The sequence below is a fragment of the Cinclus cinclus genome, chromosome 1 (assembly GCF_963662255.1).
Source record: "Cinclus cinclus chromosome 1, bCinCin1.1, whole genome shotgun sequence".
NCBI classification, from domain to species: Eukaryota; Metazoa; Chordata; class Aves; order Passeriformes; family Cinclidae; genus Cinclus; species Cinclus cinclus.
In genome coordinates this window covers 8867071-8894239 of record NC_085046.1, presented here as the reverse complement: position 1 = coordinate 8894239, position 27169 = coordinate 8867071, and the positions used below count along the sequence as shown (strand labels likewise).

The window sequence follows — 27169 nt, the reverse complement described above, 5'->3', positions numbered from 1 at the left end:
TGGGAGGGACCTAGACACTGGAAGATACAAAATCTTATTTTCACCAGACAATCTAATTTTCTTGTATTCAATGTCCAGTACAGTTTGTGGAGACACTTTGATAGTTGCGTAAAGTTGGACTTCCAAATCCACTCCTGAGCATTTAAATGGATTGCACTAATTTTCAGAAGTGCTCAGCAGCTCCCATTAAAGTTAAGAGATATTTATTCCTATGCTTTCATTTCAGATTCATCTCTAAATAAAATAGCTTTAGAGTCTAGAACCTGCCTTTTTTGATTTGTTTGTTTTGTTTGTTGTGGGGTTGTTTGTTTGTGTGGTTTTGTTTGTTTGTTTGTTTTGTTTTGTTTTAGACAAAACTCCTGATAAACTTACAGGGAGCTGACTGATTTTTTTAGGATTAGGATTTAGGATTATTTTAGGTTAACTAAATAGACCTTAATTGGATTTATTTTTGACAGGCTTAAACTGGATACAGAAGTTTTTGTGGCTATGTCATGACATTAAATCATGACATCAGAGTCTTGAGCTGAGCTGGGGACTCATTTCATCTGAAGGGATAATGCAGAACTACCATATAATATTGGCTATTTTTAGCAGACATATAAGCCATATTCCCTAAGAGGTGTAATAGTGCAAGAGCCATGCCCTGAAAAGTGAGATCAAACAAAAGCAGTAGTGAAATATTTTGCAGATGACACTCTGAAAGACTTTAAAACTATGTCTATCAATCTATCTTTATTAACCCCAAAGGAAATATTTATATTTCATTCCCCACTTATTTATTCATAGTCATTAGTGTGTCAAAGTATATTCTACCAATAATATCAGACAGAGATAGGCTTCTGAGTGAGACAGAGTTCTGCTACTGGTTCAGTAGGGTCTGAATCTGTCAACTAAAAAAATAGCAATTAGGGTAGCACTCACAGATAGAGATGATATTAGAAGATAAAGCAATGGAAGGAAGTACATTATACATGAATTTTATATACTTTCTGACTCTCTTTTCATCTTCTAAGAGAACTGGAGATGGAAACCTAAAAAGGACCTCAAAAGAATTATTTTAAACAGTGAGATGTATCACATTTTCTTTTAGCTGCTATTATTACAGTTACCTTGACAGAAGGTGCAAAAGAGAGATCTACAGCAAATGGAATGAGAGCAAAGGTAGGAAACCCAAAGTAAGCACTGTCTCAAGATCTCAGCTGGCAACATCTATATCATCTGCAAAAATGTGCTCTGCCATCAGTTGACTCTTCAGTTGACTTCATCAGCAGTTGACTCTTCCTCTTCCTAAGGCCAAAATCTACACCAAAGGTGATCAGAAACAGCCAAGGCAATCAAAAAAAGTAGTGGTAAAATTAAGTCATAGAATCATAGAATATTCTGAGTGGGAAGGGACTCATGAGGATCACTGAAGTCCAATTCCTGCCCCTGCACAGGACACCCCAAAAATCACAACATGTGCCCAAGACTAATGTCCAAACACTTCTTAAGCTCTGCCAAGAGTGCTGTGACCTGGGGAGCCTGTTCCAGTGGCCATCAGGCAGGGTGTTAAAGGCACTGCAGAAACCATTAGATTTCTGGGACACAGAAAGGGTTAGCCAACCCCAAAAGAACTTGGAAAACATAAATAGCATCCATGAGAGGTCCTTTTTCTGCTTTTTTTTTTTTTTTCCCAGCTCATGCTTTGTATCTCAGAGGCCTGTGTAAATTGTGATTTCTCTTTTAAGGATTCAATGTTAAAAATGTGTACTGAAATGCAATATCACAGACTCCTGGAAGAAAATTCATATGAGTTTTATTTGTCTTGGCTCTAGAATGTGAGGGGCCACAGCCCAGGGACTCACTCTGCTGTACAGCTTGGAGTGCCAGCAAGGCCCAGCACCAAGTGAGTTCCCAGTTCCCCCACTGGGAACAGCAGTGACCATCTTGACAGTTCAGACGAAGCAGTGTAAACCCTACCCATAATTTTTCTCCCAAGTTTCTGGCCTTCAACAAATAGTTCAGTTGTCAGGGTTGTCTAAAGAGTCTTCTTTCTATTATTACAACCAGTCTGGAGTGTCTCACTATTTGTTTCTTATCTCAACACTTATTTTTTATCTTTCTTTTTTGTCTATCACTTCCCATTGAATTAATTTCATAGTTGTTGAACACTCACAATCAATAAACAAAACATATTTCTAAGAAAACCCCCATTACCTAATACAGAAAGTGTATTAAGCAGGCTGAAAACTAAGCACAGTATGTGAAAGATCACAAATATCATCTGTTCTACAAGTATTGGGTGCTAACACTGAGGATGAGTGGGAGGGCCATGGGCAGGAGGTGGTGTTTGAAAGATTGTCCTTGTGGAAGCCTGAAATCAAATGGGTGATGTGGGTGAATGGTGCTGTTCAGGGTAGGTCAGTTTGGTTAGCACGGTGCTGGTGGAAATGGTGTGATTCTCTCCATGTTAACAAAGTTAAAGGCATTCATTGTACAAACCATGCAACAATGAGCAAAACAAAACACTAAACAAAAGCAAAGCATTAATTGAGCGTGGAAAATCATGGCCTGGCCTTTTTAAAGGAAGGTTTTGCATATTCTACTGTCCTACAACACAGCTGTCATAGAACTGTAATAAACAGTACTAGATTGTATCAGTGTTGGGAAGTTGGAAAAATTGCATTGGAAAATACCATGATTGTAATGATTCTTAATGGGAATCCTCAAATATGACTGTGGGATCAGTAGTAGTTTTTGTACCATAGAATACTCATCATTCATCTTTCTTGTGCTATTCTGAATAATAATTTCTTAGCCTATCAAACTGCATCTGAGTTTGTGAACCTTTGTGTTTGAGTTTGATGCTTGTGTGAGCGTTACCAAGACTGCTCTTGGATGCTCAGGCTTGCAAATCAATGGCCTTCCTGCACCATTTTCTCACCCATTTCCCCTCCAGCATTATTGTTCTTTTGTAGCATCCAAATGCTCTGATTACACCCCCCATTTACTGCTGCTGCATTGCCTTGTTGCAGCATATCTGGTTTTTGAAGGTGGGGAATGCTTTTACAGGGGAGTAGGGTGGGGTAAGCCAGGAATAGGAGGTTGAGCTTTGCAAGTGAGGCTCCCTTGGTTAAAAAGCAGCACCAGTGTAAACAGCAGCCTTTGCCTGAATCAGACTTGCTATTACAGTAAAAGCCCACTCGCTGACACCAATCATTTCCATAAAATTTAAGCCAACCTCTTTGGGAGAAAAGATTTAATTAACACATAAACCCCAGAGTAACTATGACAATCTGCTTTCATAGTGATGGGAATAATCACATTTCTATCCGCTGTCAGTCCTTGAAATACAACAGTTTTATGCATAATCTATAGTACATTTTTCTTCCTTACACAATCAATCAGATTCTTTTGTTACTTTCACACAAGAACATTTCTGTCTTAGACATCTGGAAAAACTCTGTATTTATCTGGTGCCTTGAGGGGCTACCTCTGGTTGTGTGACAGGAGGTCTCTTGAGCATTTTGGGCCAGTAGCATGTAGGGAGGATGAGCAATTCCATCCTAACCAAGATCCACATGAGATATTCTGTTATTTAAATAGAGGTGCCCTTAGGGTAGTGCATGCAAAAACCAGTGCAAAAAAAACCCCAAAAAACAAAAACCACCAAAACAACAAAACAACCCAAACAAACAAACAAACCCCCCCCCCAAAACCAACCAACCAAACAAAACCAAAAAAGAAACTAAAAAAATTTAGCAAAACCAAAACCCAAACCCTCAGTATTCATTGCAGACATTAAATAGTGACAATTAAGTACCATGATGTAAAATTAGATTAAAAAACTTCAACTCTGAAGTAGAAATAGTGACTTTGGAATAAAGCTTTGAAAAAAATCTTTTCCCCTTAGTTCAGTTGAAAAGATTGTGTCTAATACTACATGCTTTTTTTTGACACCTTCTTCTCCTACTTATTAGAAATCCTTGAAGGAAAAAATACAGAACCCTTTTTCCTGTGGGTTAATCTCAGCAAAGTTGTTTCTGCTTTACCATGGCGTAAGTTAGATAAGCTTGTAAGGTATAATTTTATGGTCTTTGGGGCTTTAACAATGTTAAGAATAAATCTGTGATCACAATTTAGACAATGTTGGCTCCGTTATTTTCAAGGGATGCTTATGTAATTTCTGCATTTTTTTATTTTCTTAATGCTTTTGTATTTGCTTCCACAGTACTGAACAACAACTATGCAAGGTATGATCTGTATATTAGGGATGGATTGTTCTTAATACATCTTTAGAGTTGTAGCAACTCTAATAAGCTCAAATTTTTGCAAATATAAATTTTGCATCTAGATAAGTGCTTTTTAAAATGATAGCAGTCATCTTGTGTTAGGCTTGATTGCAACCTGTTTTCTAAATTAAAAAATGTAAATGTGGCATTGACAAAGGTTAAAAAGATTTAAAGGGGGCTCTGTAAGCAGTGTATGCACACACCAAGCTAAATCCTATGTATCTAATCAGTGTCCTCTGGACTGTGTGTTTTGCTCCATTGTTTACTTTCAAATCCATAATAATTTTGTATCCTTTCACTGGGCAAAGATTCATTTTAAAATATAATGAATTTAAAAATATGCTTTTCACTTGTCCATTTGATACCGTGCCTGCAATTTGACTTTCATTGTTTGTTTGCCTCCTTGTCTCGTCAATCCTTTTCTTTCTTTCTGTCCTTTTACTTTATTACATTTTTTATTGAGGACTGAGATGAACTGGTTGCTGCATCATGGGCCCATTACACTTCCTAACAATTCCATTTGCACCTTATTGTTTGTCTTATTGCTGGAAAATTCAGGTGATTCATCATGCCTGAAGAAGCACCTGATCCCAATTCCCTTGATATCACGATCACTATGTGACAGGAATACAGTTAGTGGTGGCTTTCAGACTCAAAGAGGCCAAGGTGATAACTCTTTTGGGACCTTTAGCCTCTCAAGTATTGATGAGTTCCATTTTTTTAATGCTCTGTTTTCTTGCTCCCTTTCAACAGCCCCCTGAGTGTGGAAAAGGGCTTGGAGTTAATAAAGGAAGTGGCAGATCTCCTGAAGCTGCAGATGAGTGTCTTCGATGATGTCAAGTATGTACACGGGATTTTCTCCTTTTTTATTTTATTGGATGTCTCATTATTTTTGAATAGTTTGTCTTACAAGGAAATATCTGCTCTTTACTGTCAAAATTAAGGAGAGTGGGCAAGAGAAAAGAGAATATTGATGATCTTTGTAACATTCCCTACATACGGGAACAAATTATTTTGAGAAAATTATAAAGAATGAAATACTTTCCTACTTTCTTAGAGAAAAAGAAACTCTTCCAAATGCTATATAAATATTACTAACTTTATTTGACAGTTTCTCAGTAAGGAAAGACTTCTGAAGGGTCATTATACCCAGCATTGCCAGGGGGGCAAAAAAAGACATCAGAGATGGATAAAAACTTGGGTGCCTGGCTTTGAGTCTGGCACACGGCACACTAGGTCACACTTTTTGGTCAGCTACTTATTTAACAAGTCACCGGGAGTTCGGCTATGCTGAGCACTGGTTTTCCTCCTGTGATTCATACTGATGAATGCCCTGCAAGTTAATCTCATGAACTAGGAGGTTATGATCTGCCATGTCTAGTAAAGAGTTTTTGATTGAGGACTTTCGGAAGGCATTTTGGAAGAAACATGTACGTCACAAAACTTCATCCGCTCCGTATGAAATAGAAGTAGTTTGATGTAAATGTGATTGAAAAGAAGGGTCAGCTGTGGGAGGGTTTTGAGAAAAGAAGTCACATCTTGGGCACACAGGAAATAACTGATGTCTGGGTAGCATCCAGCTCCTGCCTGTGCTTCAGAAAGCTTGGGACTACTTGCCTTGGCCCATGAGTTGGGTTGCTGAAGTGCAGCATCTTTCTCAGTCTCACCTGTGCTGCCATCAGCTACTGTTTGATATAAATAATTTTTGAATTGAAAAAAAAGATATTCTATTATTGTTCATGTAAAGAGATTTTGTACCCTCGACTTTGAACACTAGCGGATAAAGTCTATTGCATATTTAAAGGAGAAATCCCATGGAACAATTTCTCAGCTGGAATCGGTGGGTTCAGCTTCATTAACATTTACAGTACAAGAGCACTTTCACCTAACTTTCTAATTGTTAGTGTAAAGCCTTTTGGTTTTATCATTTTTACCTTTTTTATCATTTGATAAATCACAACACATTGCAGTTGATAGGCTGTAGATTCATTCTCTAATGAAAAGTATCCTTCCAGTGGTATAGCCAGTTGTTATGGACCTTTCTTTTAATGTCCAGAATTAGCTGCTTATTTTGCATCTCTCAATATGCAGTCATGTGACTGTACTGAAAATATGTGTATGGTCAGTACCTTAAAAGTGTGGCATGAATTACAGGAAGTCCAAACAGGACTGAACATTCTTTCTATCCATACAATGTGTTTATCAGTCTTTGCATTTTTAAAAATCTATAAATCTATGAAGGGTTATCCTAAGTCTCAAATAGGTGAAGAATTCAGCCATAGTAAATTTTCTTTGTTGAAGAGAATGAGATGCTTTGACTTGGTTAAACCCATAAAGTACTAAAGGAAGGTGGATCTGACCAGTAGATAAAGCACTAGTAGAAGCTTCAGACAAAGGTCTTAACAAAAAAAAGAGTTAACACTGGATTTGTTGTTTTCTTGCCATTTCACCACTATCTGTGGAAAACAGTACGAATTTGAATACTCTGGTTAGCTTCTCAGTGGCCTCATGGAGAGATGTCTGTCATAGTTACCACTGACATATCAGGAAATATTTCTCAGGAAATATGCTCCTTACTTGGGCTAAGGCATCATGAGTGATTTATTTTATTTCACTGGCAGCTAAAAGTATCCTATTTCTTAAAGATTTTTTTTTTTTTTGTAAAAATGGAGAAGTTATGTAGAAAAAACTATCAGTCAGCCTGGAGAAAGAGGAATTAAAAAAGGAGTGAGAACTTGTCATACTAGCCTACTTTTAACTCGTGAGTATTTGCTTGGTCTAAAATTCTCAATTCTTTCTTTTCCCTCTGAGAATTCCCAGTGGCTAGAAAGTAAAAGTACAGAATTGGATTTTTCAGATCATTGCAAAGATTTCAGAGTAATGATATGTTAATGAGAATCACGTAGTTAATTTGAGAGTATAGACAAAGTCAGCACATCAAATAGGAAGAGTGCAAGAACTGAGGAGAAAGAGTGAGTTCTTTTTAAGTTCTTTAAATTCTCTGTTTTGAGTTTATTGTCCTTTTCTCTGAAAAAAAAAATCCCAAAGAAAATTTAAATGAATTGCTTCACTAATAAATTGCTGCCTTTAGTTAGTTTTGTCTGCAAATATCTTTCACTCTTCCATTTATTTTTAGTTTTCCCCGTGCTTTGGAGTTAGTAAGTGAACAGTTGCTTTTGCCATGGATAGGTATCCAACACCCTGTGTTAGCTCTTGATTAGCTGGTGCTTGTTAGTAATCAGCTTATCTTCTGTCTTTTTCACAGTCCTGCCAACTTTAGGGATAGGCTTCAGTTCAAAGGATGTCCCCAGGCTTGGCTTCCAGAGCATTCAGTCCATCTCTACAGATGATTTGTTTTCAAGTTTGCATTGACATAAACTTTGCTTGCCCTGTGAAGCAGATGAGGGGGATAGGTTTAGGGAATTCAGAATTAGAAATATTTCAAGGTTGAAAAAAAGATCCAACATGTTAGTTGTCACTTTTGGATACAGCCTAAATCTTTATGGAAGTAATAGTTATGCTTAATATGTTTTGTTAATGGTTATGTAGCTGTCAAATAAATTCCATTATTTCTTATTACATCATTAGAGACCATTAAAAGGATATTAGCATGCTGATGTAATTATGCAAGCAGACGTAAAATTACTATAGTTATGATTTTATAATCTAATTATGGGTGTCCAATGCCCCTGGTGATTGATTGTTGGACGGTATCAGGGACTGAAGTCAGATGGGTACTAATGTTTAGGAGGGTTTGTATCTCTTTTCTTTAAAAAATATAACTTTGCAATCTGCAACACTGGCCTTCTTCACGTAATTGAGTTATTCACAAAATGAGTTTATCAACAAAGATCCAAATATAATAAAAATACTAAAATCTCTAAGCTGAGCTTTGAAAGTAGTGGAAAGGGCAAAGAATTATTAGTCAAAGTCATTGATTAGAGCACAAATGTCTTAACTGGTTTCTGATGAGAATACAAATAAATTTTGAATTTGTATTTAATGTTCTCACATTTGTGGTATTTACTGCCAACATTGTAAAGGGGACGTTTCAGCTCTGACCTTAGGTAAATACCTTTATATGGAAAGAAAACAGATTGTTCTGATTTCATAGTATTTCAGGCCTTATATCCCCATTCTCAGCCTCGAGCTAAGAGTGAGATTTTCAGCTGAATATTACATTCTCTCTAGACTGATACGATTTTCCCAATTGCCATTGAAGATCTTTTGCTCTAGGTGTCTCTTTTTTCCCCATTTTGTTCTGCTTTAGCTTTCTCCACTCATTTATCTTAATGGCAGTTTCCTCATTTTTGCCTTCTAATGTACCAAAACTCAGTACTCAAAGAACTGAACTTTCAGGAGATGTGCTGATTTGACCAGCATTTCCATTTTCATATATAGCTTTTCAGTGGAAAACCTCCAGCAGAGCACTTTATATTAATTCCATAAAATTGCATTAATCCCAATCTGCTGCAGTTGTTTTGAAGTGTAACAATTCACTATATAACCATATAATCTATATATATATAATGTTGAGACTAAACAGGACACTTAGGCTAAATTTGAAATGCTAATATAAATAGATTTTTTTAAGCTGAAAAGGCTGATTCTGATTATCTAATATAACATCCTGGGTTGCAAAGCCATTTCATTTAGCCAGTACTCCCCTATTATGAATTGATGTATCTATATTGTGCATCCAAAGCTAAGTTAAAAGACCAAGTCCCTCATCTTTCAGAGTCTGAATCTCCAACAACCAGGATTCAGGCTGGTTGTTCAGCTTTCCCCTCACAGTGCTCCCTACCCACACTGGGACTACAGGTGAATTCAGTGTTTAACTTAAATAGTTTATGATATGAAAAATTCAGGTTAACTGAAGGTATACAAGGAAACCATATGAAGAATTCAGCTGAAAATTGCCTTTCCAATTTTGTAGCAGACACAACAATGTGATTTGACATTTGGAAAAGAAAATACTATAAATTCAAAGTAATAACTAGTTTCAAAATTTAATGAAGCTTGACTTATACGGAAAATGCTTTTATTTAGGTGATGAGAATAAACAAAAAATGGACTTTGGACTGAACTGAATCAATTTTTTTTTGTTTTGTTCAGGTGACCAATCTTTTGAATAACATTAATTATGATAGACTTCTGAAGTACTGAATCACATCTATATATTTTTCTACAGCCAGCTGTTTTATCTCATGAGCAGAAAAGAACTCCTCAGTTAACGAGTAGCTCTTTGATGTTTCATTTTATTTTCATTGTTCAATATGCGGCTTAAGGTTTTATTTATTGCACTTTATTCAAATTCTTCTTTGAGGTCAGAAACCCCATTTCCTGCTGTTTTGGTTTAGATTTCTTTTTCCAATAGTACTCTTCACTACACTATCAAAATGCTTGGCAAACATGAATTGATATATTTAACTCTTATGAGATATGGGGTTTCATTAGGACCATCCAGAGTTGGAGTTATGCCTGAAAGGATTAGTGTCAAAGCATTTACCACTGTGAGGTGTCCAGTGTGGTGTCTCACTGCATACCTTACTCAGCCTCTTCTGAAATGAGCTTACCCTGGCTGAGACAGATCCCATTGGCTTCAATCTGCTGGGCATTCAATGACCTGAGCATTCAGCAGTCCCAGAAGTCAGCTCTCCATTCAGACAATGGTATTTGGCCTTTAACATAAGCAAATAAATAAATAAATTCCTGAAATTATTTTTCCTCAAATGAATTAAGTCTGAAGTAGATGATTCCAGCAGAATTTAAAGTAACAGTAGGAGCTTTAAATCTTTGTTATTTCATACTTCATTTGCAACATACTTCCTGAAGTCTGATAAAATTGAAATTAAGGCCCCTGAAAATATTGAGGGAATACTTGACCACCATTCATCTTTGGATTTCAAGGATCCTACTGAAAAAAACACTCTTAAAAGGAAGGCTATGTTTCTGTATTTGAAGTAAGATTGATTTTTCCTGTCGTACAATACCACGTCCATAGTGCTAATCATGGTTTTTTTAATAGTTTTTTGTAAACAGTGATCTTAACAAAAGCTTGAATTTAGAAGGCTTATCATGAGAACAGTTACAAGCACATTCTTTTCATACTTCAAATCTCTTGTTTCCAAGTACCGGGGTTAGAGACCCTGGTACTTTGCATCTCCTTTTCAAAGAACAGGCCTTACACAACCAAACACTGCTATCACTATCCCTGCTCTTAGGAAGAGCTGGAATGGTTGGGCTGGAATAAATACAATTTGAAAAGCCAGCCAACCATCCCAGTGAAAAGAACTTGAACTGAGGAAGATATCTGAAAATCAAACCAAGTGGTGAAAGTTTGGAGAAGATTCAAACACTTTCAAATTGGAAGTGTTGGGCAGGCAGAGTGGTGAGTGCAGCTCCCAGCCTCACCTATTATAAACATGTGAAACATGTGCATTGGCTGTAGTGTCCTGATCATGCACTATAGGTTCTGTTCATTGTTTGACATGTTACTTTTATAACACCTGAAAAATTCAGTCAACCAGTTAATCATAATCAGTCATCCAGAACCTAAACACTGGAACAATACTTAGTATTTTCACTCCATTGTGCTGATGGGTTATGACATGTGGTGTATGTATGCTGTAAATGTGAACAACTCAGGAAGTTATTGAGGGGCAGGATAGTGTGAGGGAGGATTATTTAACCTCTGAGCAGTGGTAGGACAGGTAGCACAGGGTCTTGTTAGGTTTGCAAAAGATAACTCCACTGTGCAGATTCTCTGTGATTCCATTCTCCTTGATTTGGTGTGATTAATCTTTTCTTGTGTTGTATGTTGAACACCTGTGGATTAATATTCTTGGTAAGATTTTTTCAAGATTTGCAGATTCTGGATGCTGCTGTCTATGTCATTTAGATTTACTGAGAGGAATGTTCTATAACTCATCCTGCTCTCCTTAAGATGCTGTAATATTAATTAGAAATAGATTTTTTTTTTCATTTCCACTCCATTTATTGTCCAGAAATTAAGCAAGATTTGTATTTCAGTTTGAACTGTACCATGCTTAGTGTCAATAAAAGATAGACTTTTCAAGAAAGTTGAGCAGTATTTGTCATCTACACTGATTCTAAATCTCAAACAAGTAACTATAGTTGTTTGACATAATCTTGTTCAAATTGCTATAAAAACATAACTCAGAAATAATGGAACCCCTTTTATACAAGCTTGACTTCTCCCACAGATTTAATGAGTCCGGGAAGCAAATTATGTGAAAAATGTACTGCTGTAACTCATTGCATGCAGGCATTTATAAGAAATTACATTGTGTTTTCTGGTACATATTGTCTTATTTGACAACTAATTTGTAATGTAAAGATTCATCACTTTTTAGAGGAATGATGATAAGGAAAAAAAAAGTGAACATTTAAACTATGCATTTCCTTTAAAATGAGTGATTCCATAACCTTAGCATTATATTAGTCTTGTGGTCTTTCCCCCTGAGGTACAATACATTTTGTGTTAATTTCTTAAATGAATGTGCATATAACCAAGACAATTTTGCCTTCTCCACTGTAACTTTCCTTCTAGGAAAAAATAAAAAAAGTCATTAAAATAACAGGAAGGATTTTGGTCTGCATAATTTTATGAATTCCAGGTCACAAAAAAGAAAATCCATAAAAATCTAAGGAGATTCTTGTAAATAATATGTATGGTGCTTGGCTTTCCCTTACAATATTTCATTGCATTAAAACAGATCATTTGCACCTTTGTAATCAAAAGCAGAATGAATCCACTATTATTGATACATTTCCATTGACTCCTAGGTCTCTGCTCAAAAGAAGGTTTTTACAGATATGTGAACTTCTGAAGTCTGTCTTTTTTTAACTTCGTATTTCTTTACTACTCATCTCTCTGTGTGACTGAGAATGCCATCAAGTTCCTTTTTTAATAAAATCAAAGTTCATAACATTATAGAGTAGGCAGGATATACTCCTTTCTTTCAAGTAAGTCATTAATGTGTGCCATTGCATTTAATTTATATAACACTTCACATATTACTAACAGGTAATAATTTCCATTCTACAGATGGGTAGATTGAAACCCAAGGCAGTTTGCTTAATTTTCCCTAAAATGGTACAGGAACTTGATGACAGATATGAGAATAGAAATAGAGAGTTGTGATTCTCACTCTTGAACTAAAGCTTCATCCACAAATAGAATTACTAATATTAGAAATGAAAAAAGATTTTCAAGTAGGGATTTGTTTAAAAGAATAACCTCTTAGAAGAAATATAAAAATTATTTTATGTGTACGTCTGTCTCGATCCTCCTGCCCTTGGCTACCTGATTCTTCTAGAAGTACAAATACACATTTTTTTCTCTCAATTTGTGACCTGGATGGTTGTATTTCATGAGTACTACACACCTGCTGACCCAGCTGAAAAGGATAAAGAATTCTTTTGCATTTTTGTTACAGCCTAGCCAGTAAATATTGCATAAACAGGTCAATAAGTTGAATTACAATCTGCTCATGGAAGGGTTTGTGTTCCTTAAGAGCCATAAAGACAGAGCAAATATACATCTGTAGGTGCAACTGAAAAAACCCAATAAATTCCACTTGCAGTGCCTTCTTTGCCAAGGAAATATCTCCACCTCACAGCTGGCAGGGGTGCCTCAAGGACAGATCTCACTGGTCTGCTCAGAGCTAAAGGAGAAGCCAACAGGTCCTTATGAGGACAAACAGGAGAGCTCTGGTTGTAGCACTCAGAATTTTGTAGCCTTGTGAACTAAGACTGCAGCAAAGTTCAGGTTGGTTTTTTTTGTCTTTGGTTGTGCTGCCTAATACTGATGCAAGGAAGTTGAGTCCTACGTGGATCCTATCAAAGCTCTGAGCATTCTGAACCTGTACCTCTGTAACAACCCTAACATGTGAGTCATGCTCCTCATTAAGGATTAAAAGTCATTTGTGCAGGAGGAGCAAAAGGTGGCTGTCATCCCAGCAGACAAATTTTCTATGTGCTTTCAGCCAGTTCCATTAACAACACAGGTGTGCAGAGGGTGAGTAGGGCTGAAGCCAGGAAAATGCACTGAGGGCTTACTGGGTGAAAATTAAAAATGTCTGCTGTTTGTAGATATAAAGGTATAAAAAAGGAGAATGGAAATATAAATAGAATGCTATTTTTTTTCTTCTTTTTTATGACATAAATTTTATCCTTTAGCTTAATCCTTGGAGGGGTGGAAGAAAAATCACTGTACATTCAAGAGGCTTTTTGAGACCATTTTCCCACCCTCGCAGGGTCCAAACACTTTTTTTTTTTTACCGTTAGAAATTATAGCACTTGTATAGTTTGTTCTTTTAAATACTGTAATTAAGAACCTTATTTGCATGGCAGGCAAAGCTGGCAACTTTCATGTACTCAGTGTGGTGAAAATGTCAAGTTTCATGGCTTGTGACAGATTAATAGAAAAATTATTTTAAAACTCTTCAAATTATTCATAGATATTGAGTAATCATCAAAAGTTGCATTTTGTGGAGAATAAAAATAGGGCAAACTGAGTGTAGCATCAATCTCTAAATTAAGCGTTGTCTCCTTTTTAAAATCATTTAAATTGTAGGCTTAGCAAAATAATCTTCACCTCAGATGAAGCAAGTTGTAAAATCTTTAAAATACTCTTTCATCATCTTTTGCAATGTAAATTAGGATCAGTGTACTTAGCACAATTTTGATGCATATAGATTAAATGATTAATACAAAATTAATGATTAATGTGAAATAATTAATGCTCCATCTTTCAGTATCAGTATCAGAGACCCACCAGACAGGGACTGCTGTTATTGGAAAGCATCCCCTTCTGGATCAGTCACCCCTTTTCTGTGACTTCAGTCTGGAAATTATTCTAATGACAGCAGTGTGTCAGGCATTTCATTATTTGAACACCTTGTCGTGGCCTCTTCTCTGCCCCTGCAGTGCTGCTCTGTGCAGTCACTCCTCAGCACTTATCATGTCAGGGGGAGAGAAGAGAGCACGACAAGGTGTCCAAGGCTTTACCTGATTTATGAAGAATGTAACTTACAGAAGTAAATCTGGGCTGCAACCATCAAATCCAGACCTAAGTTTTGTTTCCATGTAGCTACATTGCAAGATGTGATTGCTCTGAAACTGTCAGTCTTGCTAATCTTTGTGCTCTACCTGTTATGCCTCCCAGCTGCCTGGTGAAAACCCCACTAATGAAATTCACGTGGTGATAGGAAATCAGCCACTACCTGGTGAGCACTGCAATTAGTGCCTTTCCCTTAGCAGGGATTTTGCTTTTCCTTCTTTAGTACCTGGTCACTGTCAGACACCAGGTGTAATGCCAGCACAAGTCCTTAACTTTTTCTCTATGCTCTGTTTAGTGCAGGAACACTTCAGAGAATGGTGCAAACTGTTCATGCTTAGTGTATATGAAAGATATAAACATGAATAGATAATGTATTACTTGCTGTATTGCAGAGTGTTCTGGAACACTGTGCATCATTCTGCACTTTAGGGAGCATGTTGAGAGTTTCCTGAGAAGGGCTAGAAAAGCTCATTTTGCTGAAACAGAAAAAGATTTTTTTAATTGATCACTGGCTGTGCATACATACCTGTCAATAGGAATGTGAGAATACATACAGCTCCACATTGATATTTCTGCAGCCCAGGTGCAAAGTGAAGCAAATCTTTGAACAGTAAAGATATTAAAGAGTGAGAGATGTGTGTCTTTTTAGTATTAAGTTTGAGTGATGATCAATAATTCTCTACTCAACAGTTCAGGGAAGTTATTTTGAGACAGGTCAGCACAACACATCCTTTACAAACTTTCCCGAATCTTTGAAGCTCAGTCAGGTACCTGCTTTTGCAATGTCAATGCAGCATAATGCAATGCTTCACAAAATAAACTCTGGTCAACAGTTCTGTTCAGAAATGTTGGTCAAACTTGAATCAAGTAGCCAACTGATTTACAGCCACTCTGAGTATCGGAAGGAGAACAAAATAGCCAAAATAACTTCTTAATCCATTCATGTTTTATGTGTCAATGTCCAGCTGTAATTTTCTGCCTTTGCTTTTCTCTGTAAACCATGTAGAAACATACTGTAGTACAAAAATTCCTCTGCTAATTATGTGGTTTTCTCCAGTGATTTGATTTGACATAAGTATGTTTATATACCTCTAAACATAATATATAAAACACTTACAGCAGCATGACCATCTTAATTTTCCCAAAATTAAGAAGGTGAAAAGGAGGCTTCAGTGAAATATAAACAATGGACATAAGCTTCAAATTCCTAAACACAGAAGGCTTCGAAATGTGTACACATTGCAAGTCATTAGTTCAAACCCTCCAAACGTTTCCTGAGACAATTACCTTCACTGCTATAAAATTTGCTTTGCACAGTCCTCTGGAGCGTTACTAATTGCTTTTCTTAACCTCCAGAGATTAAAGGATTTTGAAATGAACATATAGACAAGTAGTGACTTTAATTTCAAATCTAAGCTTTATTAAGGCAAACCCTATTTTATAAAATAGGGTCATTAAGAGAATGTTTCATGTTGGAAATAGCCAATCCTAATCTCCTCATCTTCCTCCAGCCTTGAGAAATTGCGTTCTGCCTGTATCTTAAAAATGAGATGCCACCTCAAATCATTTCCACCTGGCATCAGCTCCATGTCTCATCTTGAAGAGTACACAAACCCATGTTGGCACTTGTTTCTCAAATCCTTTTCCACTAGGGGGTATGATAGACTGTGACTGCATCTCTCACAGAACATGCAGTGTTATACTGTAATGCTGAAGTACACGCACACGAGGGAATGGAACAGGCATGAAAAGCTTGGTGCATAATTTATGGAGATTTAAATCCTGTCATTCATAAATATAATTATAACCTACGGCTTGAAAGTGATATGGACCTTGCCATATTGATCACGCTCCAACTCTGTTTATTCAGATCATTCATTTGTTGACAGGGAAAATATAAGGAGAATGCTGTTAGTTGTAAAACAATTAATGAAAGGAAATACTTCTATTTTACACAAAGAATATGCTTTGTTTCTCTGTGTGTTGTGCACCCTCCCACCTTCCGATGGGAAGTACAAACCCAAGGGGAGGGGATATTATTAAATCAGCAATCAACCTTCAAGTCGTTTTGGTATAAACACTGTAATTATTCCATCTCTAGTAAACAGAATAAAAGACAACAGCACATAAGGGTGACAATTGGCAATATGCTTTGAATGTCTTTGTTAAAAAAACCCTTATTATGACTGAAGGCAGCATTCCTGTAAGTTTAAAAAAAGGTAAAAGTTGTGACAGCCAACGGGGGGAGGAATTAGTTGGTAAAGTTCGAGTAATAAATTTAGCAGGTCATTGCAACAGACATTACATTTCGTGTGGGGAGAAGTCACTATTTATTACCCTTGAAGCCAGAGCTGCTTACCTCTACTAAAAATAATTGTAAAACAGTTTAAGAAAAAGTGGTAAGTACAATTACACTGTATAGTCCAGATACCTTCTAAAATTTACAGTCTTCACTTACTTAAGTGAATATAAGTTCATTTGTGTCAGAAAAAAAAAATTACTACAGATTTACCTGGGGGGTAATTGTAGTAGCAGGAAGCTCAGGGGAGGGATAGACAAAAAGTGCTGTGTAACATTTTCAACCTCACTTGCAGCAGATGTGGGTGAGGTTTCAGCCTGGCCATTGTGGTTTCCACGTCTGCCTGTTTTCTCCTGCCCAGCTGGGAGAGTGCTGGCTGGGGTGAGGTCCCAGCCAGCAGTGATGCCTCTGCTCCCCCAGCACCTCCCTCACCTCTGGGAACGGTTTGCTCGCAATTCATCAGCTTGTAAACCAATGTGTGCACTTGAGCGAGCCCCTGTATTTAGAGCAGTTTGAAGACAATTGCCGTTCATGTTGGGCAGGTTTCAGAGAGTCTGACTCAGGAAAGCAGTCTCATGTACCCAACTTAAAGTTCCTATCAGGGATGCATTTTATACATCTTGGAACCTTTTTTCAGGCTGCTTGACCTCTTGTTAAAAAGTCTTGTAAAATATTTTGCAGTCAAATAATTACTGGTTTTGTTTAAATGTTCTCATCCAGCACATAATGAACAGTGAGGAATTCCCTAAAGGGCGTCTTTTGTTATTGAAATATTTATTTATTGAGTGCTTTGCCAGAAGCCCCCCATGAGAAAAATCTCATTTTATGAGCTCCTGAAGCAGTCAGTTCCCAAAACATCAAGCAGAAATGCAATTTTGACCAAGTAATCTCAAGGTCTTTTGTTTGCTTTTAAATAAACAGAATGCCAGTGTGCAAACAGTTGTGACAAAAGCCGCTTTATTTTCTGTATTTTGCAAATATTTCTAGTGAAGCCATGCTGATGTTGTGCTCAGGTGATTTCTTACATACAAGAATTCAGTTGCTACAGTAGAGGAAAACAATGTCCTGCAGAGCAACATATGAGTGGTGTTTTAAATGATTCTGAGATTTATTCTTTCCTGCAAAAGGATGGTGTTAACTCGGTATTATCCCTCTTGCATAAGGAATTTTTTTCCTCTCCCTGTTTTTTGTTCTTGTTTACCCTGAGCAGTGAGGAGAGATGACAGACTTGGATCTTCCCGTGTTTCAGGAGTATGCAGGTGGAGTCAGTAGAGAATAGTGGGATGGTTGCTGACAGACTTCATGCCTTGGAAATCCCTGTCTCTCACGGCCTTGGTCACTGAAATGATCCAGTTTTAATCTCTCTGATTTTACTGACGCCAGGAAGTGCAGGGCTGCAGGGAGTGGGGCAGGGCAGGACAAGTGGGAGGAAGTGGGGAGTGGCTGAGACATAAAATTAAAACATACAGGTAAGGGGAGGAGGGCAGGAACCTTTGTGTCTTTGCTGATAGAGCCGAAGTGTAACTACATTGGGGTTGAAATTTTGTGTTGGTTCTAGGTTCTCAGCTGTAATGGACGATGCAGCGAAGACTTGGGGGGAATATCTGAAATTGGTTTTTCTTTCCCTCCTGCCTTGGTCATGCAGGAGCTGCATACTGGGGTGATGCTGCCTTTATTTAAAGCAGACTGTTAATGGCACTGCAAATATCGAGCAGCTGGGAGGGAATCAGAATTTTTCTTAGGTTGGCAACACAGAAAGAGGGACAGTGCAAGATTAGTTAGAGTATCCTGAAACAGGTGCATTTTATGGTTGATTGTATCAGGGTTAGTGACAAAATAGTCTGGATTTTTGTGAAGCAGTTATCTCAAATAAAACTTACTTTGCAGTTGTCGAATATTTCAATCTATAATACTGATATGATGTTTACAAATGTTTTATAATTGTCTGGCATTACTAAAAGTGGTTCTTGACCATTAGTGGCCAGGCTTTTAGAGTGTCCTTTAACAATAAAATCTGTTTTCTTTCTCTCCCCTCCCCCTAAGAGTACTTCAAGAAAAATGATTGATTAATGGCAGTCCCTGTTAACTCCAGAATAAAATGTGAGCAGTGCATGCTTTCCTAGTAAAAGATGAAAGGATATTTCTTATTCTTACTGTGATTCCCTTTGTGACCTCAAAGGAAATTCCTGTCATTAAGCAAAGGTTTTTTCTGCCTGAAATGAAAGAATTTTAAAGGTATTTCTGTCTAGGATATATGTGATACAATTAAGCACACTTCATTAAGTGCTCTCCACTCTATGATTGTAAGAGATTAACATTACTAAAACATTAACATTGCTAAAAGAATAACTTAATACTTCATTTCAAGCCCTGCAACAAAATATTTTTCAAGTTATTTCTTTTATGCAGCAATTTTTCAGATTTCATTCTCCCCTAACCAATGGCCATCGAAGTCAAAAGCTGTTACATGTACAGTTCCAGCCCATGTACTTCACCTTTTAAGCAGGGTTGTTCTTCATAGTATAAATGTAATTCTTTATACAGATAAAATGAGCTAAAAAACCCTTAGGAACTTGCATAATATATATTATGTAAGTAAACTTTTTTTTTAAATAGTGCCAGTTTTTTTTTTTTTGAGACCCTACACTCTTCTCCTCTGTAAATTCTTGCATTATAATTTATGTAGTCTTTTTTTCCCCAGAATTTTTTCTTCAAAAATGCATTAATTATATTATTATGTTTGTTTTTCTTATGTGTTTCGTAGATAAGTATTTAAGTATAGTTTTAAGGACATCACACCTGAAATTTTTTCTTTTCTTTCATCAGGTGTACATGTAGGATGTTTACTGGGATAGATGGAGAATAAATGCAAAGTTACTAATACAGATTTATTTTTCCTTAAAATTGCACAATGATACTTCTTGGTGAAACCCTGAGTACATTGCCACTCTACATCTGGCTAATCAGTACCTTCCTCTGTAAATGTCTTGTAGCTTTTAGTGCCATAAAGGACCATAAAGGCTACATGCAGAAAGGTCTCTACAGAGTCAAATAATTTCCTCTCAAAAATTGTTCCAAGAGGTGATCACCTCTGTTGTTAAATAATTTGTGGCATTTTTCTGGTCAAAACCAGCTATTGGATCAGATACGTCCAGAATCTCTTCTCTCTTCTTGCAGAATATGATTAAGATAAATATTCTGAGTTTCTATATTGTCCCTTTGACTTGCAGTTGTGACAACAGAAACTGAAGTTGTGTTGATATTAGGAACATAAAATGTGAAAATACAGGTAATCTTCTTTGGATGCTGAATTCCTGTGATGATCTGTGCTGTACTTCAGTGAATAGCAATCTCAGTGCCTCCATTTTGCCATCTTTATTACTAATAAGAATAGTATTTACAGGAATGTTCTAAAGTTTAGTTAATGTCATTGAAATTCTTTCAGACGGGCACAAAATACACACAGGAAACCACAAGAGGTACAAAAATCTATGCAAATGTAGCTAATGAAGCAAAAGGAAGAGGGCTAAATGGTATCTTAATAGGTTCTCTTTAAAAACCTATTTTGATAAGGAATATTATGCCATGTCTCTTGATTATGAATCTTACATTTTTTAAATAATCTCTTTCAGCGTGCTGGGACCAGCTGTGACCTTCCGAGTGCACTCAAACCTCCAAAACATTTCAACTGCAGATGTTGCCAAAGAAGCAGGTAAGTCCTTGTCCTCTTTTCCCTAACTGTGACCACCTACATGTCTGTTTAGCAGTGAGTACCTCTGCAGACAGTGCAGGCACATCCTGTTCTCCCAGAAGAATGACATTTGAAGGGACAGACAGTTGAGAGGTGAGTGGTACATGAAAATTTAACATCTCTGAGTCCATTAAAACTGTATGAGACTTCCTTGTTTGTCAAGAAAATTAAATAGAGGCTTATAGTCAAGTTCCAGGATGGTGAAAAGCTCTTCAGTATTGTCAAAAACTCATAAAAACACATTAGTCATTTTTAAAAGAGGATGTAATAGTTGCACTTTTCTTACTGTTTTTTTCAGGGAACAAAAATGTTATTACACCTTGGCCTTAATTTCTGGAACAAGAAATGGTAGAAATATGCCTTTGTTGGTGTTCTGTTTAAACTATTTCAATAACATGTTAATCCTGGAAGTAAAGGTTATATTTCTAGAATTAAGCTGCTTCTGAATAAGCACCACTGTTCTAAGGACTCCTATTGGCTCATTTTCATCTTGGCTATTACCTGTATTATGGAGTTGTTGACTACAAGAAATAATTTCTGCAAGGTATCTGAAATGATGACTGATTTGCTTCTAAATTACTCAATTGACAGGCTTTAAAAATCAGAATTAAACAAGTTGCAATACTACTTAAAAACAGAATCAAGGAAAGTTCGTGTAAATAAGCACTGGGGCCCCCAGTGTTACATTAACTTCTCCTTTTGCTTCACCATGGATGAATTTAGTTGTAGAAAGAACTGGGGTAGTTCCTATGCCAGAACTTCCCTTTGCAGAACCCTTTGCATTGGAGAAAGGAGAAAGGTCTTGTTAACTGGTGATTAAAGAGTAGCAAGGGTTTATTGTGTCAAAAATCCCTAGATGTGTACTGTCAGAACTCAGAAATTAAAATAAACACTGAATTATGTGACTCTTGAAAGGGTATGATTTTTTTTCTGGGAAAAATTCATATAGCTTTTTTATACCAGTGACCTCCTCTATGTTGTAAACTTGTTGAATCTCTCTGAAAGGACCAACAAATATGATGCTGTTGGTCAAGGCTGCCTGGATTGCCAGAGACTTTTGACAAGGTCTTCCCAGAAGTTTCTGAGGAAACTTAATAGTTTCTTAGAATGTGAAATACGGAACAGAAAAATGGTGAATCACTAATTGGTTAAGAGGCAAGAAACAGAGATTAGGAATAAAATATTAGTTTTTCTAAAAGGCTAAGATAGTAAAAAAAAAAAAAAAAGCCGTGAGTGTAACATTCAGCACAATTATAAGTGAATTAGGAAAGAGAGTGAGCAGCATGGTGAAAAATCCTGCTAATACTGAATTATTCACAGTATTAAAGGTGAAAGTTGATCTCAGAAATGTATATAGCTGAGTGAATGGACTCAAAATGACAGATGAATTTCATTGTAAATTACTGTAAAAAAATTCATATGGAGAAAAAATAGCTTTGCATGCAAGGTTTACATAGTAATTTAGTTGGTGTAGTAATAGGTAATTTGATGAAAATGACAGTTCAGTCTCTATTATCAGTTGAATAAAGAAAGTGTTTTTAAGAATTATTTGGAAAGGAATAGAAAACAGAATGATATATTTCTTCTTTCATAAATATGTCCCTTGTCTGTGTTTAAATACCACATATAGTATTGTTTCTCATACCTCAGAGAGATTTGAAATTCTGGTTGAAATGGAAAGATTCAGGGAAAGGCAGAAGGCATGACTGTAAGAAAAGAACATCTTCCATATAATGAGTGGTGAAATAAGAAAGGAAACTTTCTTTTGGAAAAAAATAAAAAATATGAGTATGTTATGACAAAGGTCTGTCAGCTCTAGAGTTGTACAGTGCATGTGGACAGAACTGTGTAATTGCTTTTGCAATGCAAGAACAGATGAAACTGGCAGAAGGCAGGTTTAAAATAAATCTGAATGCACTTTATAGTTTTTCCAGTTGTGGATAATTAGGCTTTCATGTGTTCAAAAATTTGCACATAAGGAAATTAATGGAATTGACATCCACTGAAATTTAGCAAAACTGTGGAAACATTGTCAAGTCCAGGAGGTTCCTGATGTGGCCTGTTCCCAACAAGCTACTCTGAAAAGTAAAAATGATGTGACTCATTTATTTCAGCAAAACTCAACATTCTGGTTTTTCTTACCACTGGAATCAAAGTAGCTGTTTTCAACTTCCTTAACTTAAATGCTGCTGAAAAAGTAGGGAGGTTCTGGGGACAAAATAATGTCACCCCAGAGAAAGGGCAGCCAAGCAGTGAAGGATCTGGAACGTAAACCCTGTGAGCAGTGGTTGAGAGAGCTGGGGCTGTTTAGCCTGGAGAAGAGGAGGCTCAGGGGTGACCTTATCACTCTCTACAGCCACCTGAAAGGAGGCTCTAGCCAGGTGAGGGTCAGTCTCTTCTCCAAGAAAAATGGCAGGACACGGGGAAATGGCCTCCAGCTGTGCCAAAGGAGGTTCAGGTAGGGTATTAGGAAAAATGTCACTGAAAAGGTAGTTAAGCACTGGAACAGGCTGCCCAGGGAAGTGATGGACTCAGCATCCCTGCAGGTGTTCAAAAGCAGACAGACATGGCCCTTTGGGATATGCTTCAGTGGGCACACTGGTATTTGGTTAAGGTTGGACTTGATGATCTTGGAGGTCTTTTCCAGCCATGATGTTCTATGAATCTATAAATTTCTGCAGATTCACCAATTTAAATTCATATTTTATGCAGTGATTTTATCTATTCTTTATTGCATTATCATCCCAAGCATTTTCTGACTTCCATTTGCTTAGTGAATTAAAATTTTCAGGTTTTGATGGCTGCAGAAAGAGGTTTCTAGGAGTTTTACATAAGCTACTCTTGGTATTTCAGTGTAGCCATAGTATTGTCATAACTAAACCTTGTGTTTGTCCTTTACGAAAAAAAAAAAACCACAAAACCAAAACCAAAAACAACAACAACAACAAAAAAACAACAAACAAACAAACAAAAAAACCCCTCAAAATTCTATTCATCCCTCAAGTATTTTAAATTCTATAAGTATCTTATTTTTCCTTTCTAACTCATGAAGTTGCAGTGCTTGTCAATGTACTGAGTAATCAGTTCATTTATTTAAAGCAAACTTCTTACTTCCAGATCTCTAAGCCAAAAATAAATTCTCTTAAAAAATCAACAGCAGTATATACTTACATGAGAAGCTTTTTCAGGCTTTAGTTGTGATTATAAATTTTTAAAGTCAGCAGTGTCTTGAAGAAAAGCATTCCAAGAATTTAATTTACCAAGGGAAGCCAAAAGAAAATAAATCAGTGCATACTTCCAAGGTAGGCACAGGTAAATGCATAATTCCATGCTGTAATGCTGTTAGGTAACTTGACATCCCTCCAGGAGCTCAGAAAGCAGATCTTTTTTACAGAAAATGAACAGACCAAATGGACAGAAGAATTTCACAGTCTGTCACATCCTTAGAAATGAAAATAATTTAGAAATTGAGGTAATCAGATGACATAATTATAGGAATGTAAATTATTCAGATTTGCAAAAGGAATTTATTTGTGCAGATGTTACGTATATGCTAGTCTCACTGATAGCCACAGGAACAGTTTCTGTGCAGCAGTTTGGTCTTGTTATTCATGTAGCATATATTTTTGTAACCAAAATGGATGCACTTGATATTTTCCTTTCACTATTTAAGGTTTATTTAGAGGGGACTCTATTTAAAGTTTTCCATCTTTCTCTGTGGAGTTTGAAAAATGTGCAGGTTAGAGAAGACATGTGACTATTTAGCTACTATACAAGGAGGTGAATGACTTAAAATATCCACTAAAAACAGAGATGTGGAACTATGATAATAAAAATGGTTCCCTCTATTGTCTTGGAGTGTGAGGTTCATTCTTCTTGGTGCACACGTGAACTGTCTTGAGGCAAAATAAGCTCTCTAAACTCCTTTAGAGACATTCTTGCTGATAAAACATTTTTTTTCCCAGCAATTCACAGTTCTAGCTCTGTGTAAATGTTTTGATTACTTTTGGTTGGGGCTTTTTTTTTTTTCAGTTTCTCGTGCTACATAATTATATGGGGAAGCTGACAACAGAGTAATTTAAAATTGCGAATAGCTTGCTTTCTCACATTAACAGTACCTTTATTTGTTCTAGAACAGGACTCCCAACATTTTGCCAGCTTCACACACTTTGACATTCAAATGATAGAGCACATCTTTCATCAAGTAGCTGTCCTCTGGCCTATTTCTGTTTAATAAGTCAGGTTCAGTAGTGCAGTGTAATTTCATCTCAATGTTTTGAAGAAATAAACTTTCTGAAGGCATAGGTGACCTACTCTAGGAGTAATTACAGTTGGCAAAACATCATTTAGACAAACAAATGTGTATTTCTTTTCTCTTCAGTTTAAAGGTCAGGAGAAACCTAGCAGAGAACAATTATCAGTAAGATAACTCTATATAAAATTGTAATATCTTTGATATAAAAATTAGGAAAGAAATTGCTTTATATGTAGCCCAGAGTCCTACCATTTAGGCAAGGACAATGAGAATTAGAAAAGTGAAAACTTCTGAAGCTTCCAAGCAAAGAATTTTGGCATCAAGTCCCTGTAATGGTCATATATGTACTGAACAAATGAAAACGTGTGAAGAGAAGTTTTGGGCACAGACACTCAGCACTGCTGGAATGCCTTTTAGTGTTAGAGTCATGCTTATATTTCTTTTTGTGTTGTATTGGAGTGCAACATTTTAGGTGTTTAGGTAAGACTGAAAAGCAAAGGGCTGTGTGCCTAGTGTAGGCATGGCAGTGATGGGGACAGAGAGCACAACAAAAGGCACTGCATATCCAGATATTAGGGAGTTAACAGGTCTTGTGTGCAGGCTCTTGTGCCTGAGATACCTTGTAGTGCACACCAGTGTGGAAAGTCAGAAATGTTGAATTATTTAATGTATACATAGGAACATTAAGAAAAGTTTTCAAATTTATTTTTTTTTTTTTTTTAATTTCCATAACTTTTAACTAAACCACTGGTTTGGATGGTTTTTCGGTTAGATTTTTTTTTGGTTGGGGCTTTTTTCTTTCTTTTCTGTTGCCCTGTTGGTGAAACCCACATTTTCACACTGTGCATGGTCTGAAAGAGACTATTATCCAGACTTAGGGAGTAGGTTGTTGAATCATACAAGCATCTTATCTAAAAATCATTTCTCTTTGAGCAATTTTATTCTGAAAACACCACAAAATTGATTCTGCTGAAACATAAAAATGCAAAAATTATATATTGTTATTCAAATTTTACTGTATTTTGCAATATAACCTCTTAATTTGAATAAAGACACTGCATCAAAGTTATTGGAATAGATTAAAAAACCTATAGAATTTCTCAGCAGTTTTAAATGACTGCAAATTATTAAATCTGTGATCTTACAGATTTTGAGATTTAACATATAGAAATTTTGGTCATGTCCCAGCTGAGCTGAAATATCCATGACAAAAAATACACAATAGAACCTTTTTACATTGAATGTGAATATTTTTGTTGAAGTTGGCAGCTCTAAACAGGCAAAACACCATCCTTAGCTTTTAGCATTAAGAAGTCCTTTTGAATTAAACTAATACTTCTAACCCCTTAGAGTTAACTTACCCCGTGCAGTGTTTTCAGCTCCTGTGTCTTACTGGTTTGGAGTGGTCCAAGATCCCATAATTCTGCTCTTAATTGGGATGACTAAATGGCCAAGGTCTTCCTGAGCCTGGATCCAGTTGGAGGAGAAAGTATTTATGCCTTATTGTGCCTCCAGTGTACAGCTTCTCTGGCTGACATCATGGAATGTGACATGGAATATGTTTTTGTGCTGGTTTGCTAATAGCATCCGCCTTGTTTTTCATTGTGACTGTCAGTGCAGGAGATATGAATTCTGTGTCATCAAAAGGAGGAAACTTCAATTCCAAAAAGTAAAATCATTAGAGCCAGCCTTGGTTTTCTTGTTGACTTGTGGTGTAAGCTTTGCAAGTCTTGTGTGAAGTCTCAGCAAGATGAACTCCACTTCTTCAGGCACCAACATGTCCATGCTGGCAGAGTGTCTTGGTTCCTTTTTCTACCCCACAGCTGTGAGCAACGATGGGTGTTTTGAAAGTATTCATTGCTCAGTCACTGTCAGATCATAATTCAGCTGTGATGAAGTAAACAGAACAAGTTTAAAGTCTTCAGGTGAATTCCTTCCCTCTATTTAGATTTTTGTAGATAGTGCAATTAGATATCTTGCTGAGATGGTAACAAAGAATGTGTCTGTGAATAATTTGAAGTTCATCTTTGAAGAGAACTGACAGCTTGTGTGTCAGAAACTTTGAGCAATGTTGCCAGGAGGCTGTGAAGTTCATCTGATTTCACTTGCCATGTCCCTGCTTTAAGTAGGATTTAAATTCTTCAGTCTATAATGTGAAACGTAAAGGTTTGACAGGTCTTTTTCCATCCCTACCTCTCTTAAGTCTTTGGGTGTAAATCCTAATTTCTTCTACTCAAGCCTCCTTAGTTCACATTGTCCTTTTTCACTTCCTGAGCCCTCTGTAGTGCATCGATTTCCTTTCACCTACTGTATCATCAAATTCATCTGAATTATTTTCCTCAAATCCTTCCATTGCTGAATAAAGGATGTCATTATGGTTTTGGAGATTATTCAGAAACTGAACTGTCTCTTGCAGTAGCAAATGTCTGATACAATGATTAATGAGTTTTCAAGATGGCATTTCTTTCCCACCTTGCTCTTCTGTTGAAAAATGGAACAAGTG

At 36.6% G+C, this 27169-nt stretch overlaps 1 protein-coding gene across 1 annotated transcript in view; it reads left to right on the top strand.

The window, feature by feature from the left end:
- Positions 1–27169, top strand: part of PTPRN2 (protein tyrosine phosphatase receptor type N2) — a 624843-nt gene that overhangs the window by 260946 nt on the left and 336728 nt on the right. The window contains exons 10-11 of the mRNA XM_062506519.1: positions 5028–5114; positions 20293–20372. Of these exons, the coding sequence (XP_062362503.1) occupies positions 5028–5114; positions 20293–20372 (167 nt within the window). The remainder of the gene's footprint in view (positions 1–5027; positions 5115–20292; positions 20373–27169) is intronic.